Source organism: Leptidea sinapis, chromosome 1, assembly GCF_905404315.1.
Source record: "Leptidea sinapis chromosome 1, ilLepSina1.1, whole genome shotgun sequence".
Taxonomy (NCBI): domain Eukaryota; kingdom Metazoa; phylum Arthropoda; class Insecta; order Lepidoptera; family Pieridae; genus Leptidea; species Leptidea sinapis.
In genome coordinates this window covers 34,034,641-34,050,597 of record NC_066265.1, presented here as the reverse complement: position 1 = coordinate 34,050,597, position 15,957 = coordinate 34,034,641, and the positions used below count along the sequence as shown (strand labels likewise).

Here is a 15,957-nt window from a genome sequence, read left to right as displayed (position 1 = left end):
CGTCCACTGCGCGCGCGTTGAACTCTTTATGTCCAACAAAATTAATATGTATTACTTATTTGAATAATCAGCAGATTTCTAATTATATTTTGATGCAAATATTGTATGAAAATTGTTTATTTAAATTATAAACTTGTAATCCTGTAATAATTAACATTTATAATTTTTAAGGAGCGTTTTTAACAATATAGAACATATTATATGTAATGAGAATACATTTGATTTATATGGATATTTCCATACAGTATATTATTATTACTTGATTTAAAATAAGGACAAACGTGCTGGCCTCAGCGGTGAGGTGATCACCGTCGACCATACACATTTGAAACCCGAGATAAGCACAGCTATAAGTCTGTTCAATAATTTTTCTCTATTTTTAACCGACTTCAAACAAGGAGGAGGTTCTCAATTCGTCGGTATGTTTTTCTTTTTTTTTATTGTTACCTCAAAACTTTCGACTGGGTGAACCGATTTTGATAATTATTTTTTATTTGAAAGCTGGTGCTTCCCGTGTGGTCCCACTGTAATTTGGTCCAGATCTGACAATGGCATCCATGGGAAAAACATAAGTCTTAAATTTGCTATACGTATTTTGATGATAAATATACGAATGACTTAATATCGCGCCAACCGCTTTCGATGATTCTTTTTTTTTTGGAAAGGATATGCTTCAAATTCAAATATTTTTATTCAAAATAGGATTTATAATCACTTATTGAACGTCAAAGTCAACCACCCACTCAAAAGAGACTGCCTCAGACCTGACAAGAATGGGCGCAAGAAACTCAGCGGGCTCTTTTTTATATATAAAATATGGATTACAATGTAATATCATACAATAAACATTTATAAGAAAATCGTTTATGCTATAATAACCTTTCCCACACAAACGTTTTTTAACAATTCTTTTAAATTTCGTAACACATCTGCTCTGCACATTTTCTGGGATGATATTGTAGAAGCATATACATCGCTCAACAAAAGACTTACTAACTCGACCCAACCGAGTAGTAGGCATAACAAGTTTATATTTGTTCCTCGTGTTAACATTATGAATGTCACAGTTTCTAGAAAATTCCTCAATGTGCTTATGAACATACAAAACATTATCAAAAATGTATTGAGAAGCAACAGCCAAAATGTTTATTTCTTTAAATTTTTCTCTTAATGATTCTTTAGGACCTAGGTTATAAATCGCGCGAATAGCCCTATTCTGCAGCACAAAGATAATATTAATATCGGCCGCACTGCCCCATAACAATATACCATAGGACATAATACTATGAAAATAACTAAAGTATACTAATCTCGCCGTGTCTATGTCAGTTAACCGTCTGATTTTCTTAACCGCATATGCTGCAGAACTAAGCCTATTCGCCAATCCTCCAATATTGTGGGGTGGGGCCCAGTGGGGGCCAGTGGGGGCCAGTGGGGGCCCCACTGCAATTTGGAATCAAGAGTAATGCCAAGAAATATAGCAGATTCCACTGGTTTTACCACCTCTCCATTTAATAAAATATTCGCATCTACATTTTTGACATTTGGCGCGGTGAATTTAATATATTTGGTTTTATGATTATTTAACAATAAGTTATTGGCGCTAAACCAGTACACGATGTCAGATAGAGCATTGTTTACTTCGTCATATAAAACTTGGCTTCGTTTCACTTTGAATATAAGTGAAGTGTCATCCGCAAACAATATCACCTTGTGTTTTTTTTCTACAAGGTTAGGTAGATCATTTATATAAATTAGGAAGAGGAAGGGTCCAAGAATAGACCCTAAAGGTAGTTTGGTTTGGTTTGGTTAAGTTCTGATTACGGAATCCATGACAAAGTAACGGACCTCTTCAATTCTTAGGAGCAAATTAACGATACTCGGCCGAGTCTTTTTTATGCTATTAGGATATTTAAGTCATCTACCATAACATAGGTCAAGTAATTGTCGTAGTCGAATATGATGATCAATGGGACTCCTTAACGATTTAAAGGAAGGGTACGATCTGCGGGAGAATTTCTAACTGTCCGTAATCAAATTGCAAAGCGCTTACGTTCATTTCTGCATTGAAAAATTTAGTATATCTACACATATTTAGACAAATTGTAAGATAGTGTGTAGTCGGTGTCATCCATAATAGGTTTGTAACTACATACATAGTTATAGGTGAGATGTGCTTGAATCGTGAGGAGGTGAGATGCGAGAGCGGGTAGCGGCGGAATGTCATCGATTACATATATCTATAGTTTTGGAATAGTGTATTTGAAGTCGGTTGTTTTTTGTAAAAAAAAATTTTAATGAAGTTATACTTCTTTAGGCGCGTTATGAAAATGATGAGAGTGAAATTTTAAGATGCGCGCATCACTGTAACACAAAAGTAACAGGGTGAAGTTGATTCCTAAAATTTTTTGACGTTTGCGACATTCGATATTTTTTTTTTTTGGTTTCTTCTAAGATTTTTACAATATTGTTCTTTGTAAAAACGTAGAATAGCACGATGAATAATTTTAAGGATTTTTGCTTTGTTAGGCCAAAGAAGTATTACTTCTTGCATACATACATAAGTACGCACACACTTTTATTTAAAGGGAGGGCAAACGGGTAAGAGGCTCACGTGGTGGGAAGTGGTGAGGCAACCACTTATTGAGGTAAGGAGTAGGGAAGACTGCAGCTGGCAATTATTTCCACATAATGTCTGTACCAGGCAAGAAGTTCCTCACAACACTCATCATCAGACATGAACTTTTAATAAAACAATCACTTCATAAATCATAATATTATATTGTTACACAAATAAACGTCATCAGTCGACTGTCACCATTTCAAGTTGTTTTTTTCCCGACTGACAGGAATCCGGACGTGTTTGAAAAATATTTGGCGTTTGCTTCGTTCACTTTAGTTTCCGCTGCTTGAGGGTTCACTATCTCGAGACCCTGTCAACAAATATTATTAAATGAGAGAGTGAACAGAAAAAATAATGTATCAAATGGAAAGCTCATGTACCTTCAGACGTATCATCAATTCATAGTATTTTTTAGCATTTTCCGAAACGGTAGTAAATGGTAAAAAGTATAACTTTTGACATTTATAAGTGTCCTATGGGAACAAAATGAATAAAATGAATAAAATGATTTGATCTGATTTTATTTATTTGTCCCAATGTTGATATGTTGACTTTAATAATTGAAAACAATTGTAACAAAATGTTGGAAACTGAATGTGAAGGTAATATTCTGTCTGTTTTGTTGTTGTTGTTCGTTTGTTGATGTCGAGTTTGTCTCCAAGGAATCTGTTTGTGGACTCTCTGGTCAAGAAGTGCTCTACTAAAAACAAAAATACTAATAAAACTAAAACAGACAGACTTAGATAAAAATAATATTGAACTTGAGCAAGGCTTAAAAACTAAACAGAAAAGAGTCGAGACCGTTCGTTTGAAATGATGGCTACTAATATTTCTCTTAAGATTAAAAAAAGCAACTTGAACGTGTTCGTATTGTATTAATGACAGAGATAGAATGTGTCGAATAGAACATACTTTACATGAGCAGCTGATGTTACGGATTTGTACTCAAAGTTACCGAATAATTGAACGGTACACCCGACGACTGCGTGTGGATCGGAGTCATTCATTGATGGCATTGTTTTATGAAGGACAATCATTGGCCGTCTGTGATATTGTGACGGTTGACGAAACAAGAAAAATGTAGTGCAGACTGATTAGTCAACACATGACTGCGCATAATCTTGCAAATAGTTCTTGTACAGAATTTTCACAAGGATAACGCTTTTGCATATTAAACAAAAGTAAAGGAAGGATATTGAAGGATGTCAGATATAACTACGTTCTATTTGTTTCTTGGTTATAATGGCATATAATACACACGTGTGGTTCGTGTTGCTGGTTTTAACAAGATGGCATCGGGGGCTGACGGGATTTTATTAAGTACGAAACTTTATAGTGAGACCTCTACATTCTTTTAAAAAAGATTGCAGATTGCAAAGGCCAGTACGTACCATCTTCATCAATATTTTGCTCGTCTCGTCACTTTTTCTCATAAAAAAAGTTTAAAGAAAAAAAAAATACTTTTGAGTTGATATTTTACATATAAGTAGAAAGTGTGCAGCCAACAGTAAATTCAATCAATATTTTGCCAATTGGTTAACATTACATTTGACTTCAAGCTCATTCAATGTCGAGATCTGTGCCACGCCAGATACAAACAAATAAACTATAACAATTACAATTTGAATAAGAATCGCCCACAACCAACTTCCATGACAGCTCTGTCAATCATGTCATAACTGAGTACTGAATGCAAGCAGACCCACAGACCTACATAACTTCACACACCATTTATCTCAAGATCACAACGGCGACCGATCATTACTCGATACGAAAGCAGAAGTCTGCCTCGTCATACGACGTAAACATATAAGCTAATAGTGTACGATGACTATTCATTTGTTGTTCGTAAGCGAACCATTTGATATCTTTACAAAGCCATCATTCGTGTTAATAATGTAAATAACGCTTGTTAGTTACGCGTCGCCTATTTAACCATTTAACCGTAATATACAGAGTCAAGAGCTTTCGAAAACCGAACCAAAATAAAAGGTAATACGTAATAGGTGGGTCTCGTGATCAAACTACGTAGCAACGGAGTTTACTCATTTGAAAATGACAGACTCTATCTGATAGACTATAGACATTGGTCTATAGTCTATCAGAACAAGTAATTCTACTTGTCCATATAAAGCACATAATGGCAAACGCAAAAAGTGTGGAATGCTAAAAGCGATTACGTAAATCCATCAACAAATGGAACATGTCTAAACGTTACTTAACTTTGACATTTAAGTAAACACGGCTCGAGCCGGCCGAACTGTTACGGTTATACTAAAACATATAACATTCATTTATAAACATAATATTTACATTTTACTTTATTACGACAGAACCAATTGTCAAACAGTTCTATAAGTATTTCCAAATCGACCAGAATCAATCGAAAGCGTAGGCGACTGACATATTACCCATTGTAACATATTTATATTGCAATGAAAGAACAACAAACATTATTAATGAGGAAGAGATCTCATAATAGTATTTGTGTCAGAACTTATATGTCAGGCATACTCTATGAATATATTACGATAGTAGTATAGACGATCCGACAGCCCGATAATGCATTACCAATTTTGATATGTCAATGTGTGCATTAGCAACTAGCATACTATTCAAAATACTAAGAAGCTAATGCCAAGCTTGGCTGACTTTTTACGACGTGTCAATCAAAATCGGTTACAGTAATAATAGATTCGGTTTCATTTTCTGTCTTCAAACATATATTTCGATACGACATTTGTACCTCCAAAAAGGCGCGCAAGGTAGGTGTCCTTAAAGGGCCAGCAACGCTCCTGTGATTCCTCCGGTGTTGCAAGAGAATGTGGACGGCGGTGATCACTTAACACCAGGTGACCCATACGCTCGTTTGTCCTCCTTTATCATAAAAAACACATCTTGCTGTATCTCCGTCAAAGAGGTTCCTCTCTCTCGCACGCTGTGTTAGTCTATACGGTAGTATTCTGTAACTCTATGGACTACAAGCTCCGGAACACACCAGTAATTTCGCAACAAAAACATGTTTTTGTAGACAACGGTTAGTACTTTCCGAATTCTCGCAAATGTTCTCTAAATGTAGGGCCATCTTACAGTCTCGGATAGCAATCTATCTATACTAATATTATAAAGCTGCAGTGTTTGTTTGTTTGTTTGTTTGTTTGTTTGAACGCGCTAATCTCTGGTACTACTGGTTCGATTTGAATGATTATTTCAGTGTTGGGTAGTCCATTTATCGAGGAAGGCTATAGGCTATGTTTTTTTTTTAAAATTAGGGATCCGTAATAAAATTGCTATTTTGTAACACAAGGTGTAAAATCGAAAACCTATTTTTGCGTGCGCTGCAAAAACTATTGACAATAGAACAAAATGATGTACAGGCTATAATATAGGCAATATTTGATTACTTATAAAACTATCGCGTGAATCATACTTTATATGGCAAAACATTGTTTGCCGGGTCAGCTAGTGTGATTATATGTGTGGCCACCGCCTCAGGTCATCTGCTATAACTCAACTGCGGTCGCCTGTAGTATAGAAGCACTTATCTCTCACTAATGTCCCTCCAGGGTCTAATCAAGATGCCCTTATTGTGTTGTCAGGGCCGTCGACGGCATGTCCAATCAGTTGGACAGTATTGAACGGATTATGTGAACCCACATTGCTTCATATATTAGACTCGTTCAGACATGTCAGCTGCTCAATAAATTATAAATCGATGTCTTGTTTAAAAAACTTTTGAAGCTGTGATACATAACTTTTTAATCCTGATATATCTGAGTGAAATATTACTAGTGTTGTTCTAAATTACTAGTGTTGTTCTAAATTACTAGTGTTGTTCTACCAAGATAGAAGACATTTCCTTGATGATATTAAGAGATATACTTGACACATGATGCCCGTTAACAAATTAACGGGTAACTTACCAAAGTAAGGCGTCATAACTACGACTAGTAGCCTAAAAGGCAGTCAAATTACTGGGCAAATGATATTTAACATCTTATTTCATAAAGAGATGAACACAATTGCGATGCCACTCAGGAACTCTCTTGAACCGAAAATTCAAAATTTTGAATACTAATTTAAGTATGCGTAGTAACCTAATGTGCTGTTAATGGCTGTTGGTCATCATCTTATAGAAACTCTTTGAAATAACCCTTGCATATTTTTTGCGACTAGATGTCGAGAAACTGCAGACATTTAGCGGTTGAACAAAGGAGTGAACGCACTATCAAATATCAAATCTGTGAAAAATATTATAAGAAAAAAATTATAGTAACAGGTGACTTTAATATTGATCTATTGAAACAAAGTAAACATTCGAATGAGTTTAGAGATTTAGCAAAAACGTATAATCTGACATTTCACATAGATGGTCCAACACGAGCTCAGTCCTGTGTAGATCAAATATTAAGTAATATAAATAGAGTAACAGCGCAATTGCTGCCTTTACACCTCTCAGATCATGACACAGCACAATTTATTAGTTTCAAAATATGTGACACAAAACGAAAATCGACTAAAATACTATTACGGGGCTAATATAAAAAAGAGACTACAGTGAAGAATATATTTTCAAATTTAAAAATTTATCTCCAAAATTTAACATTTTTTAACATATTTCAGGAACGTAATTTAAATCTGGCATTTAAAAAAAATTATGACACTTTCTGTCTTTTCTATAAGCTATGCTTTCCACTAATAAAAATTAAATTGAGAAATAACAGCAATAAGTGGATAACAAAGGGATTAAGAGTAAGTTGCAGTACTAAGCGAAATTTACGATACCGTTATTACCAAATGAAATCGGATATAAACAAATCTCATTATTTAAAATACTCCAAAATTTTGCGTAATTGTATACACAAGGTACAGAAAAATTGCAATATTCATTATTTGAATAAGAGTAAAAATAAATGTAAATCAACTTGGAAAATTATAAATAACCAGTTAAATTCTCAGAGTAGACGTACCGAAATTGATTCACTTACACTAGGTAATCAAACAATAACAGGCCCTACCCAAATAGCTACATCTTTCAATGACTACTTCAATAATATTGGTATACTCAATGCAAATCAAAATCAATGCTGTCAAAATTCATTAACCATTAGTCAGAATCCCTCTTCTATGTACCTGAGACCCATGTCTGAACCGGAAGTACATACACAAATTATGTCTCTAAATAATACCACTGCAGAAAGATATGACGAGATATGTACAAAAGTAATAAAACAATGTCAAGCAGAATTGGTACCCATGCTGACACATTTAATTAACATAATTAAATGTGTTAATTAACATTTCCCTTTCTTGTGGTTCTTTTCCTGAAGAACTTAAAATATCTATAATTAGCCCCCTATTCAAGAACGGAGATAAAAATAACATTGAAAATTACAGACCCATTACTCTCATACCTATCATATCAAAAATCTTTGAGAAATGAATGTGTTTACGGTTAAAGGAGTTCAGTTATAAATTTCATTTAATTAAAGATGAGCAATTTGCCTTTCAGAAAAATAGATCTACTAATGATGCATTCTATTCTTTATCACACTCAATTGCTCAAAATATTGACACAAAAACATTGACTACAGTACTGTACTTTGATATGTCAAAAGCTTTTGATAGAGTGTCCCATGACTTATTATTAAAAAAATTTGAGGCATATCGAATACGGGGGCTTGTTTTAGATTGGTTCCGATCATATTTAAAAAATAGGAAACAAAGTGTTATTATTACTCGGACTAATAAAATTAGTGAGAAAGAAACATACAAATCTGAATATACATTTAACCAGTGTGGTGTACCTCAAGGAAGTGTCCTGGGGCCTACCCTTTTTTGGTTTTATATAAATGACATTATAGACGTCACAAATAATAAAATATTTCTATACGCGGATGATATTTCGATAATTTTTTAATCTGACATTAAAAACTTTGATATTATGAAATTTAACAATGACATTATAAATAATATGGACAAAATGATTAAATGGCTTGGTGTGAATAATCTTAAAATAAATCTAACTAAATCGAACTACATGACATTTTCAAATGTTCTACGTAATAATTTAAAAATAGAATTATGGATGAAAAAAAGGAAACTTCATTTTTAGGTATTATTTTAGACAATGAACTTAACTTGCGACTTGTGTGGACACGATAGCCCCCTCTCATATTGAACATTCATCGAGAGCGGGAGGTGCAGCGGCGGAATCTGCCGAAAACCTAAAGCGGAGGAAATATGCATCACTCGGTGATGGATACATATTTGTTCCCTTTGGGGTGGAGACGATGGATCCTTGGGGTTCATCGGCACAAAAACCTCGTAAAAGAGCTATCCAGGCGTCTAACCGATTTAACAGGTGACCCAAGATCTGGTACGTACCTCTGTCAAAGGATAAGTTTGGTTATACAAAGAGGTTACGTTGCCAGCTTCATGGGCACCTTACCTGCCGATAGCGAGCTTAATGATATTTTCTATTTGTAATTAATTAAATTTGTTAGATTATTTAAGTTTTATTTTATTATTATTTATATAAATAGCGTTATTAATTATTAAGTCATATGTAAATAATTTGAAGTAAATATTTTAATAAAAGCATAGAATAAGTATCAAACTTAAATGGACATCACACATAAATAAGGTCTGTGGTAGAGTAAATAAATTTGTTGATGCCCTGAGGCGCCTACGAAAAATTACAGATTTAGGTACCACACTGTCAGCTTACCATGCTCATATTGCATCTATCTTGAGATACGGTCTTATAATTTGGGGTAATGGCGTAAACATCCAAAAAGCATTTATTGCACAAAAAAAATGTATCCGAGCGATTTGTGGGGTAGGTCCGTACGAATCGTGTAGACCGCTGTTTATTAAACTAAAATTGTTAACCTTGCCGTGCCTATACATTTACGAAATAAGCATTTTTGTAAAGAGACATAAATATCTTTTCACCACTGCCAAGGAAATGTATGACCGCGACCAACGATATCCAAATAGACTTGTTTACAAAAAAGCACCCAGGACTACTTTGTTTACAAAAAATTGTCATGCCATGTGTATTCAAATATTTAATAAACTTCCCGATGCTATTAAAATGTTGAATATCGGTCTTTTTAAAACTCAATTATATCAATGGCTAATTAGTTACAATTTTTTTGCTGTATCCGACTTTTTAAATTTGTGATTTTCTTTTTTTATAATCTTGTGTTTAACTATGACTAAATAATATGTATATTGTATATGACATGTATATTTTGTGTAGATACTAATATACTGTAACAATGAAATATTATGTGCTGTAATCTTAGAATTTTATTATTATACAGGGTGTCCCGTAATCAGTGGACCAACGGGATACCCGTGATAGGGGTGGTCATCATCTATCGAAAACACCAAATTTTACTGTTCTAGGGCCAGTAGTTCAAAAGATATGATTTTTTAAGCATTATTTTGAAAATTCTACCCTTATCAACACAAAAGTTGAAAAAAAATATTTTTTATTTTTATTTTGCCCTGTTTCTTAACTTAAGGTGGCTGAGGAAACATGTGTCTTCACAATTAAATCCATTTTTGTGAATAAATATTGCCAAATTAAAAATTAAAAACCAAAACATGCGCAAATATCAAATAACTAAATTTGCAACGTGATGTTTGAAGCAAGCTAGTGCAAAAAAAATGTATGACAGCCTTGCGGACCATTATTTAAAAAACATCTGCAGTTCATACTGATTCCAAAAAGGTATAATTAATCATTATTGTGAAACAATAAAAGACAATAATTATTTTAAATCAACATTAGATAGCAATTTCTTGGCGGAATTTACAATAAAACAAAAGTAAATAGTTAGAATTTTTTTATTTATTTCTTATAATAAATGTTCGAAATGTCTTCCTCTTACTCTAAGGCATAGCCGGCATCTTCTTATAAAATTTCTTTTTAAACTTTTTAACGCCCTTTCATTATTTTTGACTTTTTCACTCACCACATTCAGTTTTTGTCTTAGCTGTCTTTCGTTATCGTTAACGGTTTCATATACGGATTCTTTAAAATATCCCCATAAAAAATAATCCAATGGATTAAGATCAGGTGATCGAGCTGGCCATGGGATTGTACCTCCTCGTCCAATCCACCTACTTGGGTAAGATTCGTTTAAATATTCCCTCACTTGTCTGCAATAATGAGCGGGTGCGCCATCATGCTGTAACCACATCCTCTCACATACCTCCTGTGGTACATTTGCTAATAAATTACTTAAGTCATTTCTTAAAAATTGCAAGTACCGAGCACCATTAAGCCTCGGTGGGAGCTCAAATGGACCAATAAGTTTACCATCTAAGATTCCAGCCCACAAATTGACTCCAAACTGGTGCTGGAATCTATCTTCTCGTACAATACGTGGATTCACAACAGCCCATTCATGTAAATTATGAATGTTAAACACTCCAACTCTTTTAAAACACGATTCATCGCTCCATAATATTGAATTGAAAAATAGTGGATCTTGTCGGCATCGGCGAAGCATCTCTGCACAAAAATCTATCCTCCGTTGATAATCAGCAGGTAATAGTGCCTGCACTCGTTGAATATGATAAGGGTATAAACTGTTTCTTTTTAAAATGCGATGTACTGTTGTTTTTGCTATACCAGTACGTCTTGAAATACGACGAACACTCGTAGAAGGTTCTTCTGTCACTTCGGCCAGTATTTGAAGTTCATCGACTCTTCTAGGTCTTCCCACGTTGTTTGCAGCTCCGGGAATTCTGCCTTCTAAATACGCGTTATTTACACGGAGAAAAATTCGATGATCCGGATAGCGGTCGCGATTAGGATAGCGCTCACGATACGTACGGGCTGCTTGCCGAGCGTTTGCATTACACAGACCGTAAATAAAATACATCTCAGCATATTCACGAGGAGTATAGGTATTAGGCATTTTATAAAATCCGGGCAAACAGTATCCAAATCACAAAGACAAACAAGGTCCAATTCAAGCGTCAGTCACCAAAAAAAAGAGTCGTAATGGTAGCGAAGTAAAAAACACGTGTGCAGCTACGAGCTATGAGCAAGTCTCTGATGAAACTAAGAATAATTTGAAAAATTAGGGTGTGGGGATCATAGGCGTCGGCCAATAGGACCCCGTAAACGAAAAAGGTACCTGAGCGAGAAAGAGATAGCATATTGTGTTATCTCTCTCTCGATAACAAAATAATTCTCAGAATAGATAGCGCTTAAATGTTTCTCGCAATTGGAGTCTAAAATTGGTTATTAAGTTATTTTTTTTGTAAAATGTAATATTGTTATACCTTTTTGGAATCAGTATGAACTGCAGATGTTTTTTAAATAATGGTCCGCAAGGCTGTCATACATTTTTTTTGCACTAGCTTGCTTCAAACATCACGTTGCAAATTTAGTTATTTGATATTTGCGCATGTTTTGGTTTTTAATTTTTAATTTGGCAATATTTATTCACAAAAATGGATTTAATTGTGAAGACACATGTTTCCTCAGCCACCTTAAGTTAAGAAACAGGGCAAAATAAAAATAAAAAATATTTTTTTTCAACTTTTGTGTTGATAAGGGTAGAATTTTCAAAATAATGCTTAAAAAATCATATCTTTTGAACTACTGGCCCTAGAACAGTAAAATTTGGTGTTTTCGAGAGATGATGACCACCCCTATCACGGGTATCCCGTTGGTCCACTGATTACGGGACACCCTGTATAATGACATGGAGGTAATGTAATTTGCATGCCCTTTTTTGTTAATGTGTTGATTCGTATAGAATTATTTTGTTAACTTGTATACACACATTATGCAAATAAATAATTATTATTATTATTATTATTATCTGTATTAACTACACAGTATAGGACGTGATGACGCTCGCGGTAGTATTACAAGGGAACCGAGATTTTTCATGATCAATTAACGCGAGTTTCATACGACGTTTTTAAACATACATGAACAAATCAACCTCCGCAGCGTGGCTTTTTTAGCAAAAGCTTATACGTTTATAGCGGCGAATCGCAGCTTAAAAGAAACATATTCTATGTAGCAAACCGAATATTATTCGTATTTATAATGTATTACCATAATTAAAGAGTTACCATTTCAATTTCAAGAAGATATTTATAAAAGAAGAAACCCAATGTTTTGTATCTGGTCGCATAAAAACTCTTTGTTAGTGTTACAGTGTAGTGTGTGTATCATAACCGGACAAAATAATAACGCGTCGTGTACATACATACATACATATAACTTGAAACGACGGCGACGTACTGATCCAACATAATCTGCATAACATAAAACACTAATTACCACACTAATGTTTAATACTTTGTACTGTGATGTGATAAGATTTTAGAAAGAAAACCTTCTTTACGCACGCTAGACTTGGGAGCTGGTGAATGCATGACGACAGCGTTACGAGAAATGTGATCGGGCGAGGCGAACGGAAGTTGAGAGGGAGATATAAGTTAGTGAAGATGGAAAATTACAGACTTACGTTACGAATTTGAATGAATAATATCAATATAACATTACATCAGTCTTTGTAAAATATATTAATAGTAAGGAATAAAGTTAAATCGTTGCAGTGATACGTGTCGCGCGTAGAGATTACACGCACATACTTTTTATGAGAAGATGTGACGAAACGAACAAACGTTCACGTAATGGTAAGTAATACGCCCGGACCATTACAATACAGTGCCGCTCAGGACTCAACTAATAATTAAGCTTTACTCTGGGACGTATCACGGAAGACATAGTGTCATTTTTATATCCGCCTCCGATTGGTGAAGATACATCTTCGTGTGATGAATATTTTTTGAAAGAAAACAGATTTGACAGATTGATGGCAGTAATGCCTAGGACAAGGAAACTTTACAGGCAGTTGTAACCCTACATTGTTAAATAGCGTTAACTAAGTATGTAATAATGATAACACGTCAGAAGCAAGCTTACAAATAGGACAAAAATATGTTGAATTACTTTTAAGACATGTTATTACATTTTGTATGAAATAGGATAGAGTTTGTGTTTGTGGATACCGTTGCATCTAATGGAAAGTGATCACCGCTGGACATACTCCCTTACAACATAACACTCACAGAAGACATATGCCTGAGAAGTTCGTCTGCAACAAACTCAGTGGGACTTATTTATTGATATTGTATCAAATACGATCTACATATGAAATAAAGATTTCATGTAATAGCCTAGTAGCGATCGCTCTGAGATGGTCCCTTCCAGAATATATCGAATAAATCTATACTTAATCTATACTAATATTATAAAGCTGCAGTGTTTGTTTGTTTGTTTGTTTGAACGCGCTAATCTCTGGTACTACTGGTCCGATTTGAATGATTATTTCAGTGTTGGGTAGTCCATTTATCGAGGAAGGCTATGTTTTTTTTTTTCAAAATTAGGATCCGTAATAAAATTGCTATTTTGTAACACAAGGTGTAAAATCGAAAACCTATTTTTGCGTGCGCTGCAAAAACTATTGACAATAGAACAAAATGATATACAGGCTATAATATAGGCAATATTTTATTACTTATAAAACTATCGCGTGAATTATACTTTATATGGCAAAACAACGTTTACCGGGTCAGCTAGTCGTCCATAAAGTCATTTATGTACTTTATTACCATTTAACCATACAAAAGTGATCAAATTTCTTTCAAGAGTACATTTTCAAGGATCCTATCCGACAAAAATAAGATATTTTTCGGTAGAGTTTGTGATGAAATGAAACTAAATCTAACAAAACTAAAAATTGCCACAAATAGATTACTTCTTTATCTCCAATTAGCGGGAAATTTTTGCTTTGAAATTTTGTAGTCAAAACGATTGCCCGTTACCTCTTCACACATAATTGACGAAATGGGGCTTCATTCAGGATCATTTTTCTGCTACTACTTACATAATTTTGTCTCTTAAAAAATACGTAAGGAAAGCAGATATAATATTTTCAAAAACACGGGAAATAAATTAATGAATATGTTATAAATAATTTCAGAAAAAAATTAAAATATATCGTCAAAACTTCATATATTTTTCTGATAAGCATGAGCTTTAAAGTGTGGTATTAAGGGTTATTTTATTTTGTCACTCCGTACGCATTTCACATAAAGATCTATCGAAACAACGTCAGTTATTTCAATAGATCTTGTAATCATAAAGTATAAGACAATTATACGTTACATAAATGTAACGTATATCTGTCATGTATCAAACCTGAATCTAACTTTCAAGACCTATCCAACGATACTCCACAAGGTAAGTCTCCAGTATTTTTCTCAACTCCACTTTTAGGGGAGGTGTCCTTAGGAGGGAGGCTACGTCCAAAGCACCAGACAACACAAAAAATGGCGTGCGTACAAAGTACACATGTCAGAAGTGAAACTTATTTTTGAAAACCAATATTTAAATCTCGTTTATATTAATAATTATCCTAATCTGTTCTCTAAACCAATTGATTTTTGTCAATATTAGAAATTATTAGATGTTCTACTAATTATTATTACTTATTAAAACTGCCGATACACAGCTAGTAGGGAAGATGTTCTACTTACTCGCGGCCGCGCGCTAAACCTGCATGATACAACGCTAGTAGTGAAGTTGTTTTACTTCATAGCGGTACCGTCTGCTTCATGCTACATTCACCCTTTCTCACTCTATCTCAATCAGACTCAATCTCCCTCCCCTCTTCTTGGATAAAAACGTCCTTCATTTTCGTGACACTTTATTCCATTTCATCCGTAAAATTTTACCCTCATGCGGGCAACGAAGTTTCACTTCAAAAATGATCCCAAACTCGTTCTCTGCACCCTCGAGAACATCGAATACGATATCCATATTGTTGAAATTATAATTTTGCGCGGTGGCCATCTTATATTTCCAAAGTGATCCCTAATTCGTTCTCTGCGCCCTCGAGAACCTCGGATTCGATATCCATAATGTTGAAATCATAATTTTGCGTGGTGGCCATCTTGGATTTCAAAAATGATTCCAAATTCGTTCTCTGTACCCTCGAGAACCTCGGATTGGGTATCCATATTGTTGAAATCATAATTTTTCGCGGCGGCCATCTTGAATTTCGAAATGTATCCCAAATTCGTTTTCTGCACCCTCGAGAACCTCGGATACGATATCCATAATGTTGAAATCATAATTTTGCGCGGCGGCAATCTTGGATTTAAAAAATGATCCCAAATTCGTTGTCTGCGCCCTCGAGAACCTCGGATTCGATATCCATTATGTTGAATCATAATTTTGCGCGGCGGCCATCTTAGATTTAAAATAAAACTGCGTTTACTGC

General features: G+C 34.4%; 1 protein-coding gene across 2 annotated transcripts in view; it reads right to left on the bottom strand.

Moving 5' to 3' along the window:
- Window positions 1-2,761: 2,761 nt before the first annotated feature.
- Window positions 2,762-15,957, bottom strand: part of LOC126966292 (U4/U6 small nuclear ribonucleoprotein Prp31) — a 39,132-nt gene continuing 25,936 nt past the window's right edge. For both annotated transcript variants that reach the window (XM_050810279.1, XM_050810276.1), the window contains exon 9: window positions 2,762-2,933. In XM_050810279.1, the coding sequence (XP_050666236.1) occupies window positions 2,823-2,933 (111 nt within the window). In that variant the 3' untranslated portion in view covers window positions 2,762-2,822. The remainder of the gene's footprint in view (window positions 2,934-15,957) is intronic.